Source organism: Balaenoptera musculus, chromosome 15, assembly GCF_009873245.2.
Source record: "Balaenoptera musculus isolate JJ_BM4_2016_0621 chromosome 15, mBalMus1.pri.v3, whole genome shotgun sequence".
NCBI classification, from domain to species: Eukaryota; Metazoa; Chordata; class Mammalia; order Artiodactyla; family Balaenopteridae; genus Balaenoptera; species Balaenoptera musculus.
Genome location: NC_045799.1, coordinates 5,510,352 through 5,533,797, shown reverse-complemented (window position 1 = coordinate 5,533,797; position 23,446 = coordinate 5,510,352). Strand labels below are relative to the sequence as shown.

Here is a 23,446-nt window from a genome sequence, read left to right as displayed (position 1 = left end):
CTCCAGGTTTCTGGGAAATTTAACCGTCATCATTGATGATACTAATTGATTTCAGAAGTCATGATTTCATGAAAAAAGAAACCCATATTGCACTTTCTACAAAATAGGCAAAAAACACTCCAGGATTTCTATCTATAACTTCCCTTAATGAATGTCTCAGTTGACCTGTTTGATGTAGATACCTGTTCAGTGGTGCTGAAAAGAATAGATGCTGTCAAAGCTAAGCCACAAGTACATGTGTACTAAACAGTATTTTCAACGGGATGTTTTTGTAGTAAACTATTGAGAAACATTACTTTTGTTTGGACTTCTGTTCACCATTTAAAGGTTATGTATCCCAAGAAAATCTTGTAAAAACAAGCCAAGGTCTCCCTCTGCTGGCAGAAGCTCTATGTTCTCTCAAATCCTTCCACTGTTTTGGGTGGACATTTCTTTAAAATATATTCGTCCCAAGAGGGAGGGGATATGGGGACATATGTATGCATATGGCTGATTCACTTTGTTGTACAACAGAAACTAACACAGTATTGTGAAGCAATTAGACTCCAATAAAGATCTATTAAAAAAATATATATATTCAAGTCCTTGTTTTCAGGAATGGGGTGGAAGAGTCTGGGACACAACAAGAGGTTGGGGAAACCATGAGGATTTCTGTGTGAGACTGAGCACTTCTAGACAGGAACCCGTTTTGTATTATCATCTTTGGATGCCCCAATTCCTTGTAAAGCTACACTTAATGTGTGCTTCGTTGCAACCAAGCTATTTACAAAACCTTAAGACAACATATTAGGACTTTTTAATTAAAATAACAGAATTAAAGATCACTTCCAATGAAAAGGAACTGATACTAAAATTACAAGCATTCAGTTTCTATTTACCCAGAAATGGAATATAAACTGTGTAGTCATTCATAAATACTCCCTTGTGTAAAAAACTGCAGAAGGGTATACTAATGTGAATAATAGCCATGACCAAAATTTAATTTTACTTTTTATTTTTAAAATTTTTCACCTAGACTTTTGGCTCAATAATCATACCCATGGATACAGATTGTTTTGATCCCCCTTTTTGTTTCTGAGGGAAAAAGTGAGGTGAAGCCACAGACAGCCATCTCTAAAGTCATATTTTGAGGGGCAGACTGCTTGCATCCCAATTCCACTTCTACTCACTGCCTTTGTAGCTGGGAAAAGTTACAACCTGGCCTTCATTTCATCAACTGTAAAATGGGGATAATAGTGATAATACCTAACCTATAGTGTCATTGTGAGAACAAGTGTGGGTTTGAATAACACTCTTTAGAAAGAGTCAAGGAGTGTTACTGTTATATTTGGGTACACATGCTGCTACCATTGTTCCACTGATGGTATATGCAAAACCAGCTTGTCGATTACATACCCCTAAACAACAGAAAGATTTTTTTTAAGCAGGCTGAATAACCAGTATTGTACATAACAGAGGCTTCTGGAAGATTCCTTGGGCATGGAAAATATAATTCGACAAATATTAAACACCAAAATATGTAAGACTGTGCTTGGTGCTATATACATGGCCTTAAGACACAACGTTTAAAATCTAGGAAGCTAGACAAGGCAAATACACCCACAATCTTATGAGACAGAATATGATAAGCACTGAGAGAGCTTTGAGAGGGCTTTGAGAGTTGAGAGATGCTATGAGATGATCCATTTGGTAAAGAAATTACAGGAGATGGAGTATCCAGTGCTTAAAGGAGCTATTACTATTATCATCATTATTTAGACGAGAGGTTCTGAACCTTGCCTGCATCTTAGAATCACTCGGAGAGCTTTTAAAAAATATTAATTCCCTCCTTCCACCCCAGAACAACTAAATCAGAATCTCTGAGGGTGAGGCATCAGAGTTTTTTAAAAGTTTCCCCAAGTTGATTCTAAACACCTCATCTAGATCCTCGGTGCTCAACTGCGGTCCATGGCCTGGCAACCTCAGCAGGGAGTTTGCTAGAAATGTGGGTTCTCAGGCCCACACTGGACCTTCTGAAACTGCATTTTATAACCAGGTCCCGCGGATCCTCAGGCTCCCTGAAGACGTCAAGGCTTTTGGTACGCAGCCCACGGTGAGTAGTAAAGGAGAAGGGTCAGTGTATGTACCACAACCTCAGGAGATCCCTTCCTCTTTTTTTCCTTCAGACATTCTTAAAGGGGGAAAAAGCAACCACCTGAAATATTCGGAGTTGGCACATGTGCGTCATAACAGCCCCTTAATATTCCTATGGAACCTTACACTTAGCAAAAGGCCTTCATGTGTGTTACTTTACTTGAACCTAATTAAGAATAGCCCTGGAAGTTACGCATCATTATCCCCATTGCACAGCTGGAAACTGAAGTCCAAAGAGACCAGATGGCTCAAGATACCCCAGTCGCAAATAGGGAGGCCAGGGCAGGAAACCAGGCAGCGTCCCATCAGCTTCTCGAAGGATGGCCTTGAGAACTGGCGGCAATCGTAATTTTACTAGACTTGTCATTCACAGGAGAAAATTGTAACTAACCTTCGCCAGCCGGGGCCGCGGATTTATCAGAGCGGTCGCTCTGCCGCTACGTCGGCTACACCAACTTTCGACCAATCCGCAAACTGCTGGCACGAGGACTTCGTCTTGGCGTCAATAGCGCTTCTGCGCATGTGCAACTCCCTTAAGGGAGGAGCAGCCTTTTCCTTCTCTTCCCTGCCTTCCGGACAACACAGGAAGTGGTTCGGAGACGCATGCGCAGTGTCTCCGCGGTAATTAGGGCCGTTTCCTCGACCGGCGTGAGAAGAACCTCAGGCTCACGGGATTCCTGTTCCAGCCACCTCGCTACCGCCTCCTCCGCGCCCGAGCGGGGTCGCAGGCTCCCGAGCTCCTCCCGCTCCCCGTCGCCGGCTTCCCTCCGCGGCGCGACTCTCAGGTAGGCCCCGTGCCGCTTCCCCCCGTTCCCAGCCGCCATGGCGCCGCAGAGGCCGGGTCCTCCCGGGCGAGTGCGGTCCGCCGCGAGGTGCTGGGGCACGAGCAGGACTGTTGGCGAACTCCATTAGTGGCCCCTGGGAGGGACGTCAGAGCTGCAAGGGGCCTTACGGGTCACCTCCGGTCTAACCCCCTCGTTTTTCTCGTGGGGAAACCGAGGCACCGGGAAGGGTCACAGAGTGGATGGCGGCCTCTGTCACCTCTGCCCTTCCTCGTCACACGTCTGGCTTCTCATAAGACACAAGCCACGTCGTTGACCTTCCTGGACCGTTCTTCTGCGGAAGGCCATCCCCCTTTAGTCTCCCCCACGGTAACCGGTTTCATCTCCTTTGTTGCATTTATGGCTCTCTGAACTGGTTCTTTGTTTCTGTTCCCTCCATCAAGTAGTCCTGTATCCACGTGCACACACTGTGCCCAGGCAAGTATCTGTGAAGTGCCAGGCGCTGTGCTGAGGGCCAGGTGTGTTTCAGGGGAGCGTTCAGGCGGCTCTTTGCCGTGGTGGAGCTGGCGCACTCCTGGGGAGGCGACTGATTGCCACCAAGTTCCAGATGGGGACAGGTGCTGTGAAGAAGACGGAGATGCGATGGAGGCTCCAACGTGTTAACATTAGGAAGGCAGGGAAGCCTCTGGGAGGGGCCTTCCTTTACGAAGATGCTTTTAACAGCTTCACTGGATGTCACTTACACACGATAATCCGTTTAAAGTGTACATTTTGATGATTTGGGGAAGTTTAAGTCGTGTAAACATCATCACCGTGCGGTTTTAGACCGTTTCCATCACCCTCAAAAGTTCGCAGGAGGCCCCTTTTGAAGTGGGACCTGAAGATTCAAACTGAGACAGCTGGGGGTTTGGGGGAGGGCGGATCATCCCAGGCTGGAGGAACAGCTGTTAGCAATGCTCCAGGGCTGGGAGGAGCTTGCTTTGTTCAGGGGCAGAGAGGAAGCCTTCAGAGCTGGGGTGCAGCAAGGAGGCAAGGAGCGCGCGCTTCGGTAGGCTGGAGACGTACCCTTGTCTTCCGAACGTTTCGAGGGTCCTCGGTGTCCTGCACAACATGTGGCCCATGTAGGCTGATTACGATGGCCCTTGTTCTCCCGTAGTTCATCCCTAGTGGCAGAAATGCTCTCTCCCAAACTTGACGGTTGAAGAGAGGAAGGGACAGGCGTTTCAGGCACTGTGTGTACAACTTCACTTGGTTTTTGTAACTCTGTGAAGTGGATATCAGGGTCTGTTTTTACAGACGAAAAAATCAAGGCTAAATAATGTGCCCCAAATCATATATTTAGTTCCTGGACTTGACTGCAGAAGCCTTGTCAGTCCTTTGTTTGCTTGTGCAGTTAACTGGTGTTTCAAATACATCTCAAGCATTTGAGGCAGAGGTGGTCAGCAAGCACCACGGCCTCGCACAGGGTTGCTTTCTGAGATATTAATGCGTTCATAGACCTAGTAGGTCTACACTTGATGATTTTTCATAAAGCTCGGGAAACTCAAATACCTCCCCAGAATTCCTCACAGTTTTCCCATTCTGTGTTGTCTTCTTGAGAGATGCTACTCTTGTTATCTCCTGTCCCATGAGCTGTATGTTATTGGGCTAGTCACTTTTGTCACTCAGCTGCTAGCCTCCTTTGGGAGAGGTTGCTGATACTGTAGGCTTCTGGGTGTAAAAATTCACTAACCAATGACAGAATTGAAAATGTGGCATCAATGTATGTGAGGAATCAGAGTTATAATACATAGACTTTCTCCTTGGAAGGAAAAAAGGGAAGGTTGTTTATGACCCACTATGCACGAGACACTGCACTTTCTACATAGATAATCTGATTTGATCCTCAGAGCAACCCTGGAGAAGGTGTTAATATTCTCTGTGTTTGCAGAGTAGGGAAAATGAGGCTTGGTGAGATCAGGGTCCCAGCTCTGGTGAGTGGCGGAGGCATGGCTCTAACCCAGGTGGGCCTGCTAGACTGTGGTGCCCAGGAGAAAACTCAAAGTGGGGGGATTCTTGCTGGGCAGATGCCCAAAACGTAATGCCAAACCTTTTGCTACTTAAGCAGACCAAAATGGATTACTTTTTTAAACTCTTACGATCGCTGCCAGGGTTGGTTGCTTTTCTAAGTAACTTCATGCAGAGATATTGACCTATTCCAGAGTGCGGACATTAGTACGAAGACAGTGAACTGTCACTAAGTGGGAAGCTGGAGGGATGGGGCCTTCTGCTGGTTTCCAGTTGTGTTCCTGGTGCTCAGCAGCATGTCTCTAACTGTGTAAAAAGAAATGAGCGAATTTATTTTTTACCTGGTGACTGAAAAATACTCTGCTGTAACGTGTCAGTGTTGGTGAATTAATTGTGACAAAGTTAAGAAGGAAACGGATGTAGGGTGTATGGGAACTCTTCTTTTTTTTTTTAAATTTATTTATTTATTTTATTTATTTTTGGCTGCGTTGGGTCTTTGTTGCTGCACGCGGGCTTGCTCTAGTTGCAGCGAGAGGGGGCTACTCTTCGTTGCGGTGCGCGGGCTTCTCATTGCGGTGGCTTCTCTTGTGGAGCACGGGCTCTAGGTGCGCGGGCTTCAGTAGTTGTGGCACGCGGTCTCAGTAGTTGTGGCACACGGGCTCAGTAGTTGTGGCTCGCGGGCTCTAGAGCGCAGGCTCAGTAGTTGTGGCACACGGGCTTAGTTGCTCCGCGGCATGTGGGATCTTCCCGGACCAGGGCTTGAACCTGAGTGCCCTGCATTGGCAGGTGGATTCTTAACCACTGCGCCACCGGGGAAGCCCAGGGAACTCTTCTGTCTTAAGAATTTTCCATTAAAAACTATTCTAAAATAGAAAGTTTATTTTTAAAAAGCACTCTCCTTATCGCATATTTAGATCTCTTCAGAAGAGAGAAGCCTGACATCAAGCCGTTTATTTATTTACGCTCTGTTTCCCTTCCATAACTTAGTTGTCTGTATCTTGCCTCTCAGCGATGTGTATGACCTAGGAGAGGCCCTGTCCTTAGCTTTTCCCATTATTTTTAGGGCCCAGATGAGCTTGTTTGGAGCAGCCTCCGGGTTCGGCACGGGGGGAGCCAGCATGTTCGGCAGCGCCGCCGCAGATAATCACAACCCTATGAAGGTACCACCTGAGGCTGCATGGGTTTGTAGAGACGCTGCAGGGGGCCCCACGCTGGTGACAGCGAGAGAAACCCAGATGGCTTGGGAGCCTCCTTTGGGGGTGAAAACTCTGAAGTTTTGTCCAGGCTGCTTTCTCAAATACTGGAGCAGAGAAACTGCATGTCCCCTGGACGAGTGTCCTGTTCCCCCTGACATTCCTGATCACTGGAACCCGTCGAGGTGCCTGTTAAAATTGCAGGTTCCTAGGGCCCAGCCCACAGCTGTTGACTCAGAATTTCTGTGGCGGAGGGAGGCCGGTGGTGCTGTGATGCAGCACTTCGGGGCAAGAGTGAGCGGGTGGGCCGTCATCTGGGGAGTGCGGCTGTGGCCTGCCTTTGAGAGCGCTGCCTGCAGTCCGGCAGCGCCCGTGCTTTCACTGGCTTAGTTATGCTCCCCTTCTTATCAGAGTAAGAAAGGTCTGGTTCACTTAGCTCTTGACACGAGGGAAGGCCACCATGAGGTGCTGGTGAGAAAGGAGGCAATTTTGAATTGAATTGTGACGATGTATGCATTTTAACATGGACTTTTTCCACCCCAGGATATTGAAGTCACATCCTCTCCTGATGATAGCATTGGTTGTCTATCTTTTAGCCCACCAACCTTGCCGGGGAACTTTCTTATTGCAGGATCGTGGGCTAACGATGTAAGTGCTCCTTAAATGCGTGGTCTCTCTGTCATATCTCTTTGTATGGGCACAGTTAGCTTTTTTTTTTTTTTTGCTCCAAGTGAATGAAGCAGAGAGTTCAGGCTTATTCGTGGCTTTTTTTAAGCACCGAGTTTAGAGTGTGAACCCGTCTGAATGGCAGGCATCACTTCTTGTGCCGATTTTTGTTAAGAAAGCAGGATCATATGCGTCATTCAAAAATTCCTACTCCAGTTCAGTATCTTGAAGTATATTCCCAGATCTGTAGTGTTCATTGAAAATAAAAGTTGTCCATGACGGTATACACAAATTTCCCTTCTAGGCATCCTGCAAATGTTCTTCAGGCATATGTTAAAGTTTCTTCACCTTTAGATATAGCATAAATCCTGCACGGACACTATACTTACCAAAAAGAAATCATAGCATACGAAAAGAAAGATAAAAACTCTGGTAGAAAAATAGGCGAAGGGTGCTTAGAGGCACTTCACAAAGGAGTGCAAGTGGCCTGCTGGAGTAATCTTGAAACATTCAACCACACTCCTAATCAGATAAACACATTGTGGCTTTGCCACTCTCTTAGATATGGGACCTGGGCCAGTTATCTTCGTTAAGCCTTGTGTCCTGTTTCATGAGATGGAGATGACAGTAAGTTCACAGAGCTTTAGCTGTTGTAGAGATTAATTCAGATAACGCATGTAAAGTACATCATGGGAAATCCTCAAGTCCCGAAATAGTTGAGACACAGGGTACAGACTTAAGGATTTCAGATAAATATCCTCCAGAAGAGCTGTACCAATTTACACACCTACCAGTAGTAAAAGTTTCAGCTTATCCTTGCTGGCACCAAGTATTATTCATTTTATTTTTGTTAATTTGATAGGAAAAAAATGTCTATAATGTAAATTTGTGTTTATCTGATTATGGCTTGGGGCAAAGGGCTTAAAATGCATATAATGTATCATTAATTGGCTGTTTGCGTTAATTTGTTTTATTACTATAGGTTCGATGCTGGGAAGTTCAAGACAGTGGACAGACTATTCCAAAAGCCCAGCAGATGCACACTGGACCTGTGCTAGATGTCTGCTGGAGTGATGTAAGTTTCATTCAGTTTTTTCATGTTTTCAGAGTGTATATAAATGTATATATGTTTTTATATAACCTGAAACACAAATAGCAAGTATGTATACACATTGTAGAAGTGCTGTTTCTGAATTTAAATATAGTAATGTATTGATACTCATAATGTAGTCAGTTAACTTTAGTCATGTTAACTTTAATCTCTCTGAAAGCTTTTCTTGCATTAAAAAAATCCATTAATTTATTGACATATTTCCTTGAGCAAGAGATTAGACAATTTTTTAAAACCTTTCCTACCTCTGCATGTTCCATGAGCTTATGTTGTTTTAAAATTAGAAATTACTGTCCCAGAAAATAAGTCCTAGGGGAAAAATTAATCCTCTTCCATTATTAAACTTCCGAAATATTTCATTTTTTTGGAAGTCTTTTTCCTCCCAAATCCTGAACATCAGCAATATAAGTAAATGTGTTCAAGTTTATTCAGCTCTGAGCTCTTCTTTATTTTTCTTTTTGGGGGAGTGGGTGGGTGATTGGGGAGTTTAATGAAGGTACCATTTACAAAGAAACCAGCAGGGATGGTGAAGTCACGCACAGCAAGAGCCACAGCTGTGGAGGACCCACCCCTCCCTAAAGGAGGAGCCCAGGATTGACAGCCCAGCCTTTCTCTCCTCCCTTCTGTTGACGGCTGAACCCTGCAGAAGTGAGAAAACAAAGGGGCCTGACTGAGAGTCTGGGGCGGCTGTGCTGAGGAGACTAAGCCTCAAGGTCCCTCCTCAGGCTCATGCAAAATTTTTTCATTAGATGCGATATGCAAACAGTAAAATTGAACCTTTCTAGTGTATGATTCTGTGAGTTTTGAGAAATGCATAGAGTTGTGGTCAAAATATAGAAGAGATCCATCAGCCCAAGGATATCCTGCTGCCCTTTGTAGTCAAATCCTCCTCAGTCCCCAGTCCCTGGAAGACACTGATGTGTTTTCTGTCCCTCGGGTTCTGCCTTTATCAGAATGTCATAAACAGAAGCCCTTTGAATCGGGCTGTTTTGAGCACACTGCATTTGAGGTCCATCCAGGTTGTTGTATCTGGCAGTAGTTCGTCTTCCTTATTGCTGAATAGTAATCCATGGTATGGATGTATCACTCTTTGTTCACCATCCACGAGCTGAAGGACATTTGGGTTGTTTCCCATTTTTGGTCATTACGAATAATGCTGCTATAAACATTTGTATATTGGATTTTCTGTGAATATAAGTTTTCATTCCTCTTGCATTAATATCTAATAGTGGGCTTGCTGGGTCATATGTAATATATGTTTAACTTTATGAGAAATATCAAACTACTCACACCATACATTTATGTGATCTTACTTAGCTTTCAAATAGGAAATGATTCTACTATTTATAAATATTTTGAGATGGTTAAGGAGCCAGAGTTGCTCCCATTTTAATCATTAGCTCTGACAGCCTTCTCTAAAGCATTTTTGTTATCTGTAAAATGTATTTCTGACATGTCTGATTGGGTTATTATGAGACTAATAATAGTTTTAATTTACCTGTAGAAAAATAGCAACTTGAATAGATTTTAAATATTTCTAATTTATTTTGCCTGTCTTTCTTTACTGATCAGGTAACAGATCAGAATTGTAAGTTTCTTATCAAGTATGGTAAGAAATAGAATTAACTGACACTGGAATTCTGTTGCTCAGATGTTACCGAGTAGCTGTTGGCTTTTTTTTTTTTTGACCTTCAACTTCTTTTTTTTTTTTTTTTTTTTTCCACACACACACACTGTATTTTATTTTTACAAGAGATAAATAGACTGACACCAAGCATTGTACATGGATGACCACAACAAAAGCAACAATGATTGCAATTACCAAACATGAAACACACTCATACTGTGTCATAATATTGACATTCAGTCCAGTAATCCTCCACTGTAACAGCTCCTTTACTTTGCAGTGAAAATTGATTTGTATATTCTTTGCCTCTGAGTCCTTGTGGGATTTTTTTTTTTTTTAATTCAGACAGAAAGTCACAAAAATTATACTCATCCTCATCAGTTCACTCAGTCCCATGTAATTAATTTTTTTTTCATCTTGATCTTTTGTTAGCACTTTTATGAGTTCATCAGTTTTTCGTTAGAGTTCTGAAAATGCTTATTCATTCAGTTCAGCAGTACAGTCAGTTACCAGAAACCTGTACTTGTCAGAGTCTTTTCCATGAATTTCTTGAAGTTGAAACCCTTTTATAGGAACATATTTGCAAAATCATCAGAGTACACCCAGAACTGTCTGTAAATGACAAAAGACTTAAAAATGACCACGGTTAAAGATTTGATGAAAGTTCATAATAATGCAGTTGACAAGAAAATTAGTTATTTCTGAGATATACATTTTAAAGTAATAACTAGGATTATTACTTATAACATTATACCAGAACATATAAGATTTTTAGAAATTTCATGTAATGTCTGAAACATTTATATTAACATATTTCCATACATATTTCCATACAAATACAAATATAGGATTTTTAGAAATTTCATGTAATGTCTGAAACATTTATATTAACATATTTCCATACAAATAACCCAATGAAAGTTTAGTATTAGTTGTTTTGTTTGTTTTTTTATACTGCAGGTTCTTATTAGGCATCAATTTTATACACATCAGTGTATACATGTCTCAACTTCTGCCCTGCAAACTGGCTCATCTGTACCATTTTTCTAGGTTCCACACACACATGCATTAATATACGATATTAGCTGTTGGCTTTTACAGAGATGTGTACTGCCTGTTTCCTTTCTCCATCTCCATTAGAGTTGTGCGCCATCTAGTGGAGGCATTGAAACATAGACATGAAGAGTTCCAATTCAGTGAGCTGAGTTCTGAGAGAGGCAGGATGCACTGTGCTGGGTGGGCAGAACCCAGACGGCAGCTATAAAGTTTGGGAAGGGGGCTGTGAATGCTCCACAGAAGAGGCAAGAATTGAGCTGAATCTTAAAAGTAAACCATCTGCTTCTATAGCTTTAGAGCATTGTCTCATCCATTCCAGGCCTGGGTTCAAATTTCGGCTCTATCTCCACTTTTTGACTTTGCCAAGTTATTTAATCTCCCTGAGTCTGATTTTTCACTTATAAGATGACAATAATAATAGTATTTACAACAGGTAATAACATTATTTAGTTCCAGTAATTGTCAGGCACCTATTGTATGCTAAGCACTTGGGATATAGTGGAAGTCAAAGTAGGCGAGGTAGGCAAATCCTGTGCTTATGGAACTCATGATCTGTTAAGACAGACGTAGAGAAACAGAGAAGGATTGCAGGTAGTGGAAATCAGTGACAGCTAGATTCAGCCACGTAAAGACTAGCGGGGCACCTGTGGGACGTAGTTAAGAGACTTGTTTGAGGGAATATAGGGGGTGAAAGGCTGAGCCCAGACCTGGACCTTCCTGGCTCCAGAGCCCATGCACCTAACAGCCTCCCTCACAGGGGCTTACAGGAATAGGAGCTAGCCTGGGAGAGGAAGGCAGCTGTGGAAAGGCACAGAAGCACAGAAGAGCCACGGTTAACGCTTGAGGCATAAAAGCCAAACTTGCTGAGGGTGATTCTCTGGCAGTCTGAGGACGGTCGGTTGGCCACAGCAGGTGGACCTGAGAGGAGCTGAGTCGAGCGCGCTTGGGAATCTCGTTTCTGTGCCCCAGCCGTCTGATAGACTGGCCTCTGTCTCAGTGTGTCCACTGGGGCCTGGCATCCTGCAGCTGGTAGGATTGGCATTTTATGAGATTGAGGGGCCAGTGTTCCACTCAGCCTCGGGGCATCCCGCTCCATACGTTAGCATCTTTCCAAGGATTTGTGCAGTTGCCCTCATAGCTTCATTAATAGAGAAGAAGGTTTTCTCTCTTCCTTCGCGTGGGGAACTGGCGACTTCAAATGGGAAGAAGTTTTTGCTAGGGGAAGATAGTGGTAAATCTTTGAGCTGTGGAACCAGAAATGAAGTACTGTAGGGCAGGGGTCAGCAAATTATGGCCCATGGGCCAAATCTGACCCATTACCAATTTTTGTGAATGAACTGTTCTTGAAACACAGCCACATCATTCATTTACATAATGTGTATGGCTGCTTTCAAGCTACAACAGCAGAGTTAAGGAGTTGCAACAGAGACCTCTTGCCCTGCAAAGACTGAAATATTTACTGTATGGCCCTTTAAGAGAAAAAATTTGTTGACAGCTGGTCTAGAATTTTCAACTCAGTACTTTTTGTTTTTAAATTACCTTGTGCTTCATGTTGACTGACCTACTTTATGAGTTCTGTATGTATTTTAAAACCACTATACAGTGACTGCCAATTTTTTAAGCTATTCTATAGTTTACATTGGACCAGTGACTATCATAAATTAGTGTAGTTTTATTGCATGCACTTTAGAATGCTATGAGATACTGAGCTGAAAAGTAATAATGATTGTACGTGTGGTATAGAGCGGGAATGGGGGGGGTAGAAAGAGATACAGTAAATGTGGCAAAGTGTTTACAGTTGGTGAATCTAGGTGATAGGTTTATGCGTATTCATTGTATTATTCTTGCAACTTTTGTGAAGGCTTGAAATTGATGAAAATAAGAAAAAAATTTTGAAGTGGCTCCTGGTAGGTAACACACATCGATACAGGATGTACAAAGGCTGTTCCCGGAGGACAGGCCACTGGCCATGGCTGCCTCTGAGCGGCGAGCTGGGGTCAGGAGAGACTTCGTTTTCACTCTATAATTCTAAATGCTGTTCAGGTTTTTTTTGACCTTTTTACATAGTATCTCTTAGAAAAAATTAACAATTAAAAAGAGCAGAAAATGTGTTTTGTATATGATATTGTAGCTTGCAATACTCTGGCCCCCAAATAATTGGAAAAATTAAAATTGCAAAATAAAACCTGCCTCGGTATGTTCAGTCTAATATCTAGATGTTCATATAGAGGTTTTATTTTTCTTAGAATGTCAGATTTTTTTCTATTTTATTTTAGGATGGGAGCAAAGTATTTACGGCATCATGTGATAAAACTGCCAAAATGTGGGACCTCAACAGTAACCAGGCGATACAGATAGCACAGGTAGTAAAAACTTACCCTCTGCAGGAAGGCTGGGCAAGGCTGGTGCCCAGGGTTGCGATGATTCCTTAATTACAACAATTCTCTATTATAGGAAAGATGCAGTTTGACCATTCCAAATCAATTAGATTTAAATATACCAGAAACCTCTGTAGCACAAAAATGACACCAATTTTGTACACATTCTCATTTTAACTAGTATTTCATAAATTGTTCTGTCGTGGGTCTTCCGTAGTGTGTGGATGAGGAGGGCATAATAAGGAGCTAGTGACATTAAAATCTGTAAATGGTACAGCTGGTCCTCAACATTCTGACACCCATGTGTGGCTTGCCTTGTACCAACTGCATTTGGTCACATATTCATTCGACAAGTCTGTATTGAATGAATGCTTATGATACTCCAGGCACTGTCCTTAGGAGTAGAGATGCAGCAGTGAGTAAGAGGAACCCTTCCACATGCCAGGAGCTTTTACAGTCTGCTCGGGACAGCAGGCAGGTTCTGTGTGAAGACTGCTAAGAAAAGCAGAAATGAGGAAGATGAGAGAACCTGGAACCGGAGGGTCTGGCCTGGCAAGGAAGAGCCTCTTGACACCGAGACATTTTCAGGAAGGTGTTTTGTACCGTGAGATCGCAGCACTGTGTGCTAGAAGCACCTCCTCAGTCTCTCAATGCGTGTCATATAAGTGATACAACCGTGGTGGAGTTCCCTATGAGTTATTCCTGAATATCTCCCCCTTTCACTCTCACATGCTAGTTAATTATGGTTAAAATCAAATTAAATTTTGTTAGAATGGAAGGTAGATACATGCTCTTGATGTTACATTGAATGTTTTGGTCATGGGGAACGGCTGAACTATCCTTTGGTTTTTGTTTGGTATGACCTCAGTATTTAAGGTTCCTTTTCTTTGAATTTCCAGAACCAAAGCTGTGTAGCATATTATTACATTCACCTTGGTGTATTTTGGTTTTATCTTGAAAGCACGATGCTCCTGTTAAAACCATACATTGGATCAAAGCACCAAACTACAGCTGTGTGATGACCGGGAGCTGGGATAAGACTTTGAAGGTATAATATACTGTTGAGGGACTGCATGGCCTGACCAAGATTGGCATTTATTTTATTATTATTTTTAAAAATTAATTAATTAATTTTATGTTTGGCTGCATTGGGCCTTCGTTGCTGCATGGGGGCTACTCTTCATTGCGGTGGCTTCTTTTGTGGCGGACCACGAGCTTCATTAGTTGTGGCACACGAGCTCAGTAGTTGTGGCTCGCGGGCTCTGGAGCTCAGGCTCAGTAGTTGTGGCTCATGGGCTTAGTTGCTCTGCAGCATGTGGAATCTTCCTGGACCAGGGATTGAACCCGTGTCCCCTGCATTGGCAGGCGGATTCTTAACCACTGCGCCACCAGGGAAGCCCGATATTTATTCTTGCACTGTTTGGACTTTAGCTCTGAATGGTCACTTACTGGGTTTTTATGGGTTTGTTTTTTGGGTTTTTTTTGTCTTTTAGTTTTGGGATACACGATCATCAAATCCTATGATGGTTTTACAACTCCCTGAAAGGTGTTACTGTGCTGACATGGTAAGGAATTTTTAACTTAGTAATAATTATTTCCTTTAAAAAAAAAAAAAAAGAAGAAAAAAGGCACTTCTTACCTTATGACATCTTGCAATCAGAGGGTAATGTAAAAACCCTTCAAACTTTAATAATAGACGTGGGATGTAGTTTGGATTGCCTCAGTCGTCTTAAATCTGTAGATTTTTGTGCTGCATATGTTCCAGAATTACAGAAACCTGGATGTCACATTTTTTTAGTCACTTGTATGAACATAGGCAGATAGCCACATGCCACGCTGTCCCCAGAATGCCATGCACTGTGTGGCTGGAGGAGAACTGGCAGTAGCTTGGTGGTGTGGTGTCAGAGCTCTGGTGACTGTCTCTGAGTGAGCGGGATAGAAACTAAAGAACTTTCTCTGTTGGTTTAGCAATAAGTTGAAGTTTTATACCAACTGCCCCAGTAATTCCACTTTTAGGAATTTATCATGAGAAAAGTAAAGATGCAAATGTTTTTTGTTCTCTATAATATAGTAAAAACATGGGAAGTGACCCAGTGGCCCAACAAGACAGACATGGTTAAGTGAACCCTGTGGTGGGTTCATTTGAGGGAATGTTAGATATGTGGCCACTGCTAGTGTTCTCTGGAAAATGTGTGGGGTGGTGCTCACTAAACACGCTTTGAGTAAAGGATCAGCATTATATAGAAACATATATATACACACCTGTATAATGTTCAGGAAAAAACACGGGGGTTAGCATACCATAATGCTAACAGCAGTTATCATTTGATGGGGCGATAGAGGTGATGTTCATTTCTTCTCTATTTCTCAGTACATTTTCTAAATGTATGTTTTGTAGTTTTAAAAAACGAGTCTTTTAAAAAGATATGAATGTTCTACTTTCAAATATGATTTCTCTAGGTTACCTTGAAATGTGATAATATCATTGAACTGTTAAACTTGAAAAAAAATTCAGACTTACTTTTGTGACTCTAAAAAAAATTGATCTAATACTTTGGTATGAAAAAGAGCACAGTCCACTTTAAGCACGTCTCTGCTTTCCTGTGTTTTCCAGATATACCCTATGGCTGTGGTGGCGACTGCAGAGCGGGGACTGATCGTCTATCAGTTAGAGAATCAACCTTCTGAATTCAGGAGGATAGAATCTCCGCTGAAACATCAGGTGAGTCACAAGTCAAATCAAGAAGCTCGTATTTAGCACTTGTCGCAGGCAATCTGGCCATGTGGCCACATATGGAAATCGTTGTACTTTCAGACATTCAGAGGGGGTGAATTTAAGGATATAAACACAAATATTTAGTGAGTAAATACCATCTTCTGCAAACATCCCCCGGGTTCGCTGCATGCTGCTGAATGGGTGCACACCTCGGTGGATTGGTTCCATCGTGAATCCACAGCTTCCGTCTTTAGCTTGGTCTTTACCTGCCACAGATTCTTAGATCTCCTTCACTCTCTTCAGACCCCTGGACACTCCCTCCGAGAACATAGAAGCTGATGGTTGGGAACTTCCCATCGTCCTCCTGCTGCATCTAGAACTCTGGCTACACCTGCATCTTCCCTGCCTTTTCCCAGCTGTTAGGTGAGCCTTCTCAGGAGCCTTAGGCTGTCAGCCACCTGCCTCTCTCCTGTGTCTCATCTCCCCTCTTCTTGTACTTCATTGGCACTGAACCAGGCTCAAGTCCAATCCTAGGAAACAAGCCTCTTCTGACCCCCACATCCTCTGCCACCTCGGTCCCTTTTTCCCTTTGAAGTCAAGTAAGTGTCTTACGTGAGCTTTCTTGGTTCCCTTACCTCCCACTCATCTCTCACCCTCTTTGAGACTTCTGCCCCCATTACTCTACTGAAACTGTTTCTGGCATGGCCACTGATGGCTTTCTAATCAGTAGCTCCAGTGGGATACTCATCAACCCTCATCTTACCGTGGCAGCAGCATTCGCTGCTGTTCTTATTACATATTCTTAAAACTCTGTCCTTGGTTTCTGTAATGCCAGCCTCTTACGTCCTGCCTCTCTGGTTGCTGCTTTGTCTTCCTTGCTGGTTCTTGCTGCATGTTGAGGTTCCCCAGGCGTCTGCCCTTGGCCACTGCCTTCTCTACATCTGCCGGCCGTTGCTGTTGCTTAGGTACGCCTTGTGGGCTGGAGACTTGGATCCCCAGCAGGCCTTGCCTCTGTGCTCCTGACAAGGACACCCACAGTCTGACAGCTCCTTTGCGTCCTCCTCATGTCTCAGCCCAAGAGCCAAACCCGTGCCAAACCCAGGACCACTTTCTGCAGATCATGTTACCTCTTCTCAGGATCCTCCCTGCTCATTCTCCCCAGGCTATGTATATATAGATATGTGTGTGTGTCTTATATATACGTACGTGTAGATTTTACTCATCTTGTTTTTTCGACCAGAGCATAGACTCAGTGAGAGCAGGGATTTTGTGTTCATTGCTGCCTCATTCCTGGCACCTGGAGCCAGGCCTGAATAGAAGGCATTCTGTGTTTGCCGAGTGAGCAGTCTTTACCTGCCCCTTCCCACCACCCCAGCCTGCTCTTCCCCTTGTGCTCTGCATCTCACTGAATGGGGCCTCCGCCCCTTAGTTGTCTAAGCCAGAAATCAGGAGTCGTCCTTGATTCACTCTCCCTCCTTTCCTCCTCTCCCATCTCATCAACCACCAAGCTCACTTCTACCCTGCATGTGGTTTCAGATCTGTTCATTTCTCTCCTTCCCTCCGTCCACATTTAATGCAGCTCTTCTTGAATGACAATAAGAATGTGGATCTGTGCTCCTTTGCCCCCGGAGGCTGGGCCGTGGGCTGTTGCCGTGGGATCTTCTGTGGAGTCCAGGAAACCCTCCTTTGGGCCCTCAAACTCAGTGTTGGATCAAGGGCAGTGTCTGGCTTTTGCATAGCTTATGCACGGTTTAGAAAGTTCTGGCCGCGTCCACTGTATGCTTGACCCTTGGTCCCCCGTGCTCCACAGGCAGACACTACTTCCCTTTTCCAGTTGGGGATGCAGAGGCTCTGGAACGTTGGGTGACTTGCTGGAGGGCACTCGCCTAGTCAGTGGTGGGCTGTGAATCAAAGTGACATGTTCTCCCGACCTACCAGGGGGCCAGCGCCAGAATAGGACCTGGTGGGGCTCTGAGGGCCGCGTGCCCCGCTGCAGTGACAGCAGGGCCTTCAGGGTGGCAGAATAGGACCTGGCGGGGCTCTGAGGGCCATGTGCCCTGCTGCAGTGACAGCAGGGCCTTTAGGGTGGCAGAGGGAGAACAGTGCCTGGATGGAAGCACTTGGTCCGAGGTTTATTCATAAAATCATGTGGCTGAGTAAAAAGAAAATAATGCTTACTGGAGGAATAGAAGTTATCTTCTTTACCATATTTGAGAAATACTGTTTCTGGTTCTTTCAAAACCCTAAAAGCTGTTTACAGTCACATTAGTTATGGAATGTTACAGCTTACATTGTGATGATATACTTTTCCCCCCCCCCCCCAACTGTAGCATCGATGTGTGGCTATTTTTAAAGACAAACAGAACAAGCCGACAGGTTTTGCCCTGGGAAGCATTGAGGGAAGAGTTGCCATTCACTACATCAACCCCCCAAATCCGTAAGTGAGGCCTGATCAGCTTGAAGATTTTCACTTGAAGCTTTTTTTAAAAAAGGAAAACTAAGTTGGGCCTTTGTTTTTCAGTGCCAAAGATAACTTCACCTTTAAATGTCATCGATCTAACGGAACCAACACTTCAGCTCCTCAGGACATTTACGCGGTACGTTTTTAGAAACTGTAACCCTGAGAATGTGTCTAGAAACTAGACTTGGAGGTGGGTAGCTGAGTCATTATGGGATCAGAAAAGATCACTGTCATTGTGTGTGTTCGCGTGCAGAGATAAATGGCTTACGTGAGAGGTTTCAGTTTTCTGTTTTTATGAACATGTTGACCGTCTTCATTCTCTCTGTTTCTGAATGCAGGCTTAGGAGTTTTGGGGAGCGACTTCCACCTCTATGAGTGCTGGTAGACAGTTGATACACTTAGCTAAAACCGAGAAATTGCCGTTTGCTGAAAAAGAAAAAGGCATTTTCCTGAGGTTCGCTCCTTGGTGTCACTAGCTTACATACTTATTAACCTCTGCTGACTTGTGTTTTGAACAGGAGGCGAGATTCAGTCCTGGGCTGCTGATTGGTTCAGGAAGGGGGGCTAGTTTATCCTGTGATCAGCGGGTCGCCAGCTCTACTGAACTGACTGGCTGTTCCATTTTGTGTCCTGACTGAGGCAGGAAGTCTGCGTTGGCGAAAACATGATTTCTCCTCCCTCCTCTGCCTCTGCTTCTCACTGTACATATCCATCATTTGTAGGTAAATGGAATTGCGTTCCATCCTGTTCATGGCACCCTTGCAACTGTGGGATCTGATGGTAGATTCAGCTTTTGGGACAAAGATGCCAGAACAAAACTAAAAACTTCGGAACAGTTAGATCAACCGATATCGGCTTGCTGCTTCAATCACAATGGAAACATATTTGCATATGCTTCCAGCTACGACTGGTCAAAGGTGAGAATTCCCAAACCTGCGCTGGGCCCCGTCAGGCAGCAGAGCCAGGCTCTGGAGTCAGAAGGCCTGGGTTTGAGTCGCGAAGCCTCCCCAGACACGCTGTGTGTCTGCAAATGGCATGTCACCGTCACCTCACTGCAAAGGGAAACAGCAGGGCCTCCCTGTCATGCTTTCCCTGAGAACGTGCCCACGTCAAGAGCTTGGTCAGCATAAACCCAGCGGCCGCCACTCGGGGGGGTCCGAGTCATCCAGTGATGCCAGGGGTTGTTGGGCGAGAGTGAAGAGGGCTCAGCAAGGCCGTGGGGCTTCCACCAGAGGCATTGGCTCTTTGCTTGTTTGCTGTGGGGAGGAGGGAAGTTAGGGACTGACAGGGTCCTGGCTGTGTTTTGGGAGTCATCCCAGCGTGATGGTGAAGAGAGCAGACCTGGGTACTTGGGTTCCAGAGCCGTGGTGTCTTTCTTGCTCACCTCCACACGTGTCTGTCTTCACTGGCCCTGGCCCCCTCCCTTCCCCGAGACACACACAACACACACACAGCACACAACTCTCTCTCTCTCTCTCTCTCTCTCTCGACTCCGTTCTTCTCTGCCTCTCCCCTGTCTCGTTCCCCCGTCTGTAAGCACACACTTCGGCTCTTCTAAAACAAGTGTTAAGAAGCCTGGTTTCCCTTCTGTTAAACTTGTCCAGAGTGGTGACCCCCTGCCCTCTTTGTTCCCCCACCTCTGTCTCCTCAGTTTCCTGGACTGTAGTCAGGTTCTTGCTGCCTTTGTTCTTGTCCAGTACAGAAGCTTCCTTGCTGTCTGTTCTGGGCACCGGTCCATCCCTTCCTCTTCCCTTCACAAAGCCCTCCCCTTGGTTTCTCTGACCTTTCTGTGCTCTGTTGTATTCCTTCTCCTGACTGCTGCTCGCCATCTCTGGTGGCTTCTGCTCTTCTGCCCACCTCTTGTATGCAGGCCTTTTTCTGTGGTTCTCCTTCGGGTCCTCCAGGCGTGTCTGCATTCACGAAGCAGCAGCTCTTCCAGCCTAAGCTGGTGACTCTTCCATGTCTAACTTGGCTCCTGACCTCGCTCCCCACTTCTTCCGGTGTCCCAGTCCCAACGGGATGTCCGCCCCTGGCTACCCCCTAAGCACCTTAACCTAGGAGATCAAAATCCGGTGGATTCCCCCCCCCCCCCACGCCCCCCGCTTTACCCTCCTGCTTGCGGCTTCTCCTGTGTTCGTTCCTCTTTGAGGCAAACACCTCCTAGTCAGTGGGGTGTCGGTCTCGGAGTCGCCTTTGGTTCTCTCTCTTTCTCAGAAGAGCTGGGCAGTCACGGGGCTCTGTCCACTTCACCTGCGGTACATCTTGCCCGCTCAGCGCATTGTTGTGATGCCTGCTCAGGCCTGTGGGAGGCGCAGTCTCTCTGAGCGTTTGCTTATGTGAGCCGCGTAGCTGCCTTTTTCCAGCAACTTTACTGAGTTGTAATTGAAAGGCAATAAATTGCACACATTTAAAGTTTAGTTTGATCAGTTTCAGTATCTGTGTATATACCCAGGAAACCTTCACCACAGTCAAGATAACATACATTTTTATCTCCCCCAAAAGTTTCTGTGTGTATCATTGTAATCCTTTCCTTCACGCACACATTGATCTGCTTTCTGTCATTATAGGTGAATTTGCATTTTCTAGAATTTTGTATAGGTGGCCTCATATACTGTGTACTCTTTTTTGCTGTTGAATGCGTCACTAGTTTGTTTTTTACTGCTGAGTAGTATTCCATGGTGTCTCGATGTATCCACTGTTTGTTTATCCGTTCACCTGTGGAAGCCACGCACTCAGTTTTGCAAAGAGTGTGCTTTTTTTGGTTCTGCCTGGCTGGGGTTGGAGCCAGATTGTGGCCTGAGGCCTCAGTTTCCCCGTGGGCCTCTTCGATGGATCTCCTCTTCTTCAGCTGCTCAGCCTGCAGCCACATTAAAACTCCATGTTTAACTCACATCACACTCATGGCTCTGCATGTTTCAGGCGTTGAAAAAATAGTTGTAAATTGAAAACAGTGTAAAATCAAAGCTCATCGCTTTGAATGCTACTCAGAATTAATTCATCTGAGCAATTAATGTCAACTTAACCGTGGAACACTTAAATTATAATCTTTTAACTTAAAAAAAAGTTGCTTACGAATTTTCCATTGTTCTTAGTCGAAGGACAGTTATCCCCACATATGATTAATACTATTAGCTTGTTGCTTGAGCGTAACTGTTTCGAAAAGCTGCACTTTGTGTATTACGATGAGACTTAATGGTCATTGGGTGAGCAGAACTTGTAGAACTATCTTGGCGTAACTGTCAAGGAGTGAGAATAAAGCATATCATTGCACTGCAGGCGGCAGAACGCACCCAGAGGCACTTCCCACCTCCCTGTTCCAGGCCTTTTGGTTACCTCGGGTTTCCACTCATCTGTCTTACCCACACCACTCTGCTGTCTTCCTGAAACATAAGTCCTGTCATTGTCATTGTCACTTAGCTGTGTGGCTGCCATTCCTTTTCCCTGTGGGGCAGTTTTCACAGGCCTCGGCTTGTCCACAGCCCTTTCTAGCCTGGCCTGAGCTGGGTGCTTCCGACTCCCCCAGTGTCACACAGCCCCCCTTCCTCCTCAGCACTGGCACAAGCAGACACGCTGACACCTGCACTTCGCCTCCCTCTGCGTCTGGGGTGGCGCATCCTGGGGCTTGCCCCGCTCCCTGTGACGTCACAGACCGGAAGTCTCCTGTGCTGAGAAACCCCCAGCCCGTCCTCCGCCACCCTCCCCCCCAGCCTGTGCTCACCGCGGGGGAGTCATCTTGGCATTAAAGCAGTGGGAGGTGGACAGAAGTCTCAGTGCCGAAAAGATAAATATGTAGAAGATCATCCTTCTCAGGGGCACATTGAAGACATTTCCACTGAGTCCTTAACCTTTACTCTGAGGATTAAAGTTTTTCTTCAACGTTTGACTTTTATTTCTCTCCATTTACCTGTTTTATTCCTCCAGAGAGATTACGCATCATGCATGGAGCACAGGACTTGGCATGTTAAAAGTGCCCACAAAATGCTAACCTGATTTTTAATCAATTTTTAAGGTGCTGTTTTTTTTTCCCCTTTAGGGACATGAATTTTATAACCCCCAAAAGAAAAATTACATTTTCCTACGTAACGCAGCCGAAGAGCTAAAGCCCAGGAATAAGAAGTAGTGGCTGGAGACTTGTGGGTTGTCCAGAGTTGTCTTCTCTCCACTCTGCCTCATCTCTGTACGAATTTGGGTCCCAGCTTTCGGTGGGTTGTCAGCCATGGATATGGATTTCAACCCCTGGAGAAAACGATGTCATTGTTCAGCAGTCAGGAGCCTGGCGGCCACGGTGACTGTCCGTCTCTCCATTCCACTGCCGGTTACAGGTTTCGTCTGTAGCTCTAAGGGGATTAAAATTATTATAGAAGTTCTTAGATTCATGTGGGCAACTGCCAGGTATTTTGCAGTGCTTCGTTCAGCAGTGTATGTATTAGAGAACATTGGGAAACATTCTACGAGCCCTGTACTGTATTTTGTAATAAAATATTTTGAAGATTGTCTACTAAGCTCCCTTTGTCCGTCTCTCCCCTTGCCCACCCCGTAAGCTCTGAAGTGGTGGCCCTGCTCGGCATCATCATTGGGTTTTGATTTGTGATTGCAGATGCCCTGTGGGAAATGCAGAAATTTTGCCCCTTAGGGGAGAGGAAATCCTGAGCTGGGAGTATTTCTGCTGTGTGGATTGTCTAGCAGCAGTCTCTCCAAGCATTGGTGGGCAGAGTTTGAATGTGTTTTTCTTTTGCTTCCTTCATTCCTGTCTTGGACATTCCAGTGCTTTTCAGTTCTGCAGGGCAGATGTCCTGGTGACTGGAACAGGGGTGTTCCTGTTCTGTTCCTGTTCTGAGTGACAGGCCTTTGTGGGCAAAGCCCAAGTGGGTGACGCATGTGTGGCCTTCAAGTTAGAACCCAAGTCCCCTGCATGGGAAGTACTCGGAGCTGGTGCCCCCAGTAGCCATAGGTTTGGGGTGTTGCTTTTTTATTTCATGTAATTCAAAATTCCTGATTGGTAAGTATCTGAAATGAGAGTCTGTTGTGTTTTTACCCTGCAATCCCAAATGCTTTTTCTGCTTTACTCTTTGGGGCTGGTGTGTAAATTAACTTCCTGAGTGTGGAGCTCTGGCATTGATAATCCTGTAAGACATGTTTGCCTACTCTTAAAAGACAAAATAAAGTTTCCTACTTAAAGACATTGCCAGCACTCAATGGTTTAAATTCTTTGGTAGTCAGATCACAGATGAATTCAGACCATTAACTCTCCGGTTCTTTTGGTCTGAAAAGTTTTGTTTTGGGTTGGTTATTTTTTTCTTTTATTTTTTTGAGAGA

General features: G+C 44.7%; 1 protein-coding gene across 2 annotated transcripts; it reads left to right on the top strand.

The window, feature by feature from the left end:
- The first annotated feature begins 2,733 nt into the window (after positions 1-2,733).
- RAE1 (ribonucleic acid export 1) lies at positions 2,734-22,633 on the top strand. Of its 2 annotated transcripts, XM_036825816.1 has the most exons (12): positions 2,734-2,918; positions 5,986-6,082; positions 6,659-6,763; positions 7,764-7,856; positions 12,852-12,938; positions 13,915-14,001; positions 14,447-14,518; positions 15,568-15,675; positions 18,000-18,106; positions 18,191-18,266; positions 18,853-19,047; positions 22,164-22,633. In XM_036825816.1, the coding sequence occupies exons 1-12, from the start codon at positions 2,737-2,739 to the stop codon at positions 22,248-22,250; spliced, it is 1,296 nt and encodes a 431-aa protein (XP_036681711.1). In that variant the 5' UTR covers positions 2,734-2,736; the 3' UTR covers positions 22,251-22,633. The 2 variants fall into 2 exon arrangements, with proteins under 2 accessions (XP_036681711.1, XP_036681712.1); XM_036825817.1 differs by lacking the exon at positions 12,852-12,938 and having other exon boundaries at positions 2,735-2,918.
- The last annotated feature ends 813 nt before the right edge of the window (positions 22,634-23,446 follow it).

Bases quoted from the DNA above. Each gene is read 5' to 3' on its own strand.
- RAE1 (XM_036825816.1), top strand. From the start codon at position 2,737: ATGCGCAGTGTCTCCGCGGTAATTAGGGCCGTTTCCTCGACCGGCGTG. The intron at 15,676-17,999 runs GTGAGTCACAAG...CCCCAACTGTAG, and splicing joins AATCTCCGCTGAAACATCAG to CATCGATGTGTGGCTATTTT. The intron at 18,267-18,852 runs GTACGTTTTTAG...CATCATTTGTAG, and splicing joins CTCCTCAGGACATTTACGCG to GTAAATGGAATTGCGTTCCA.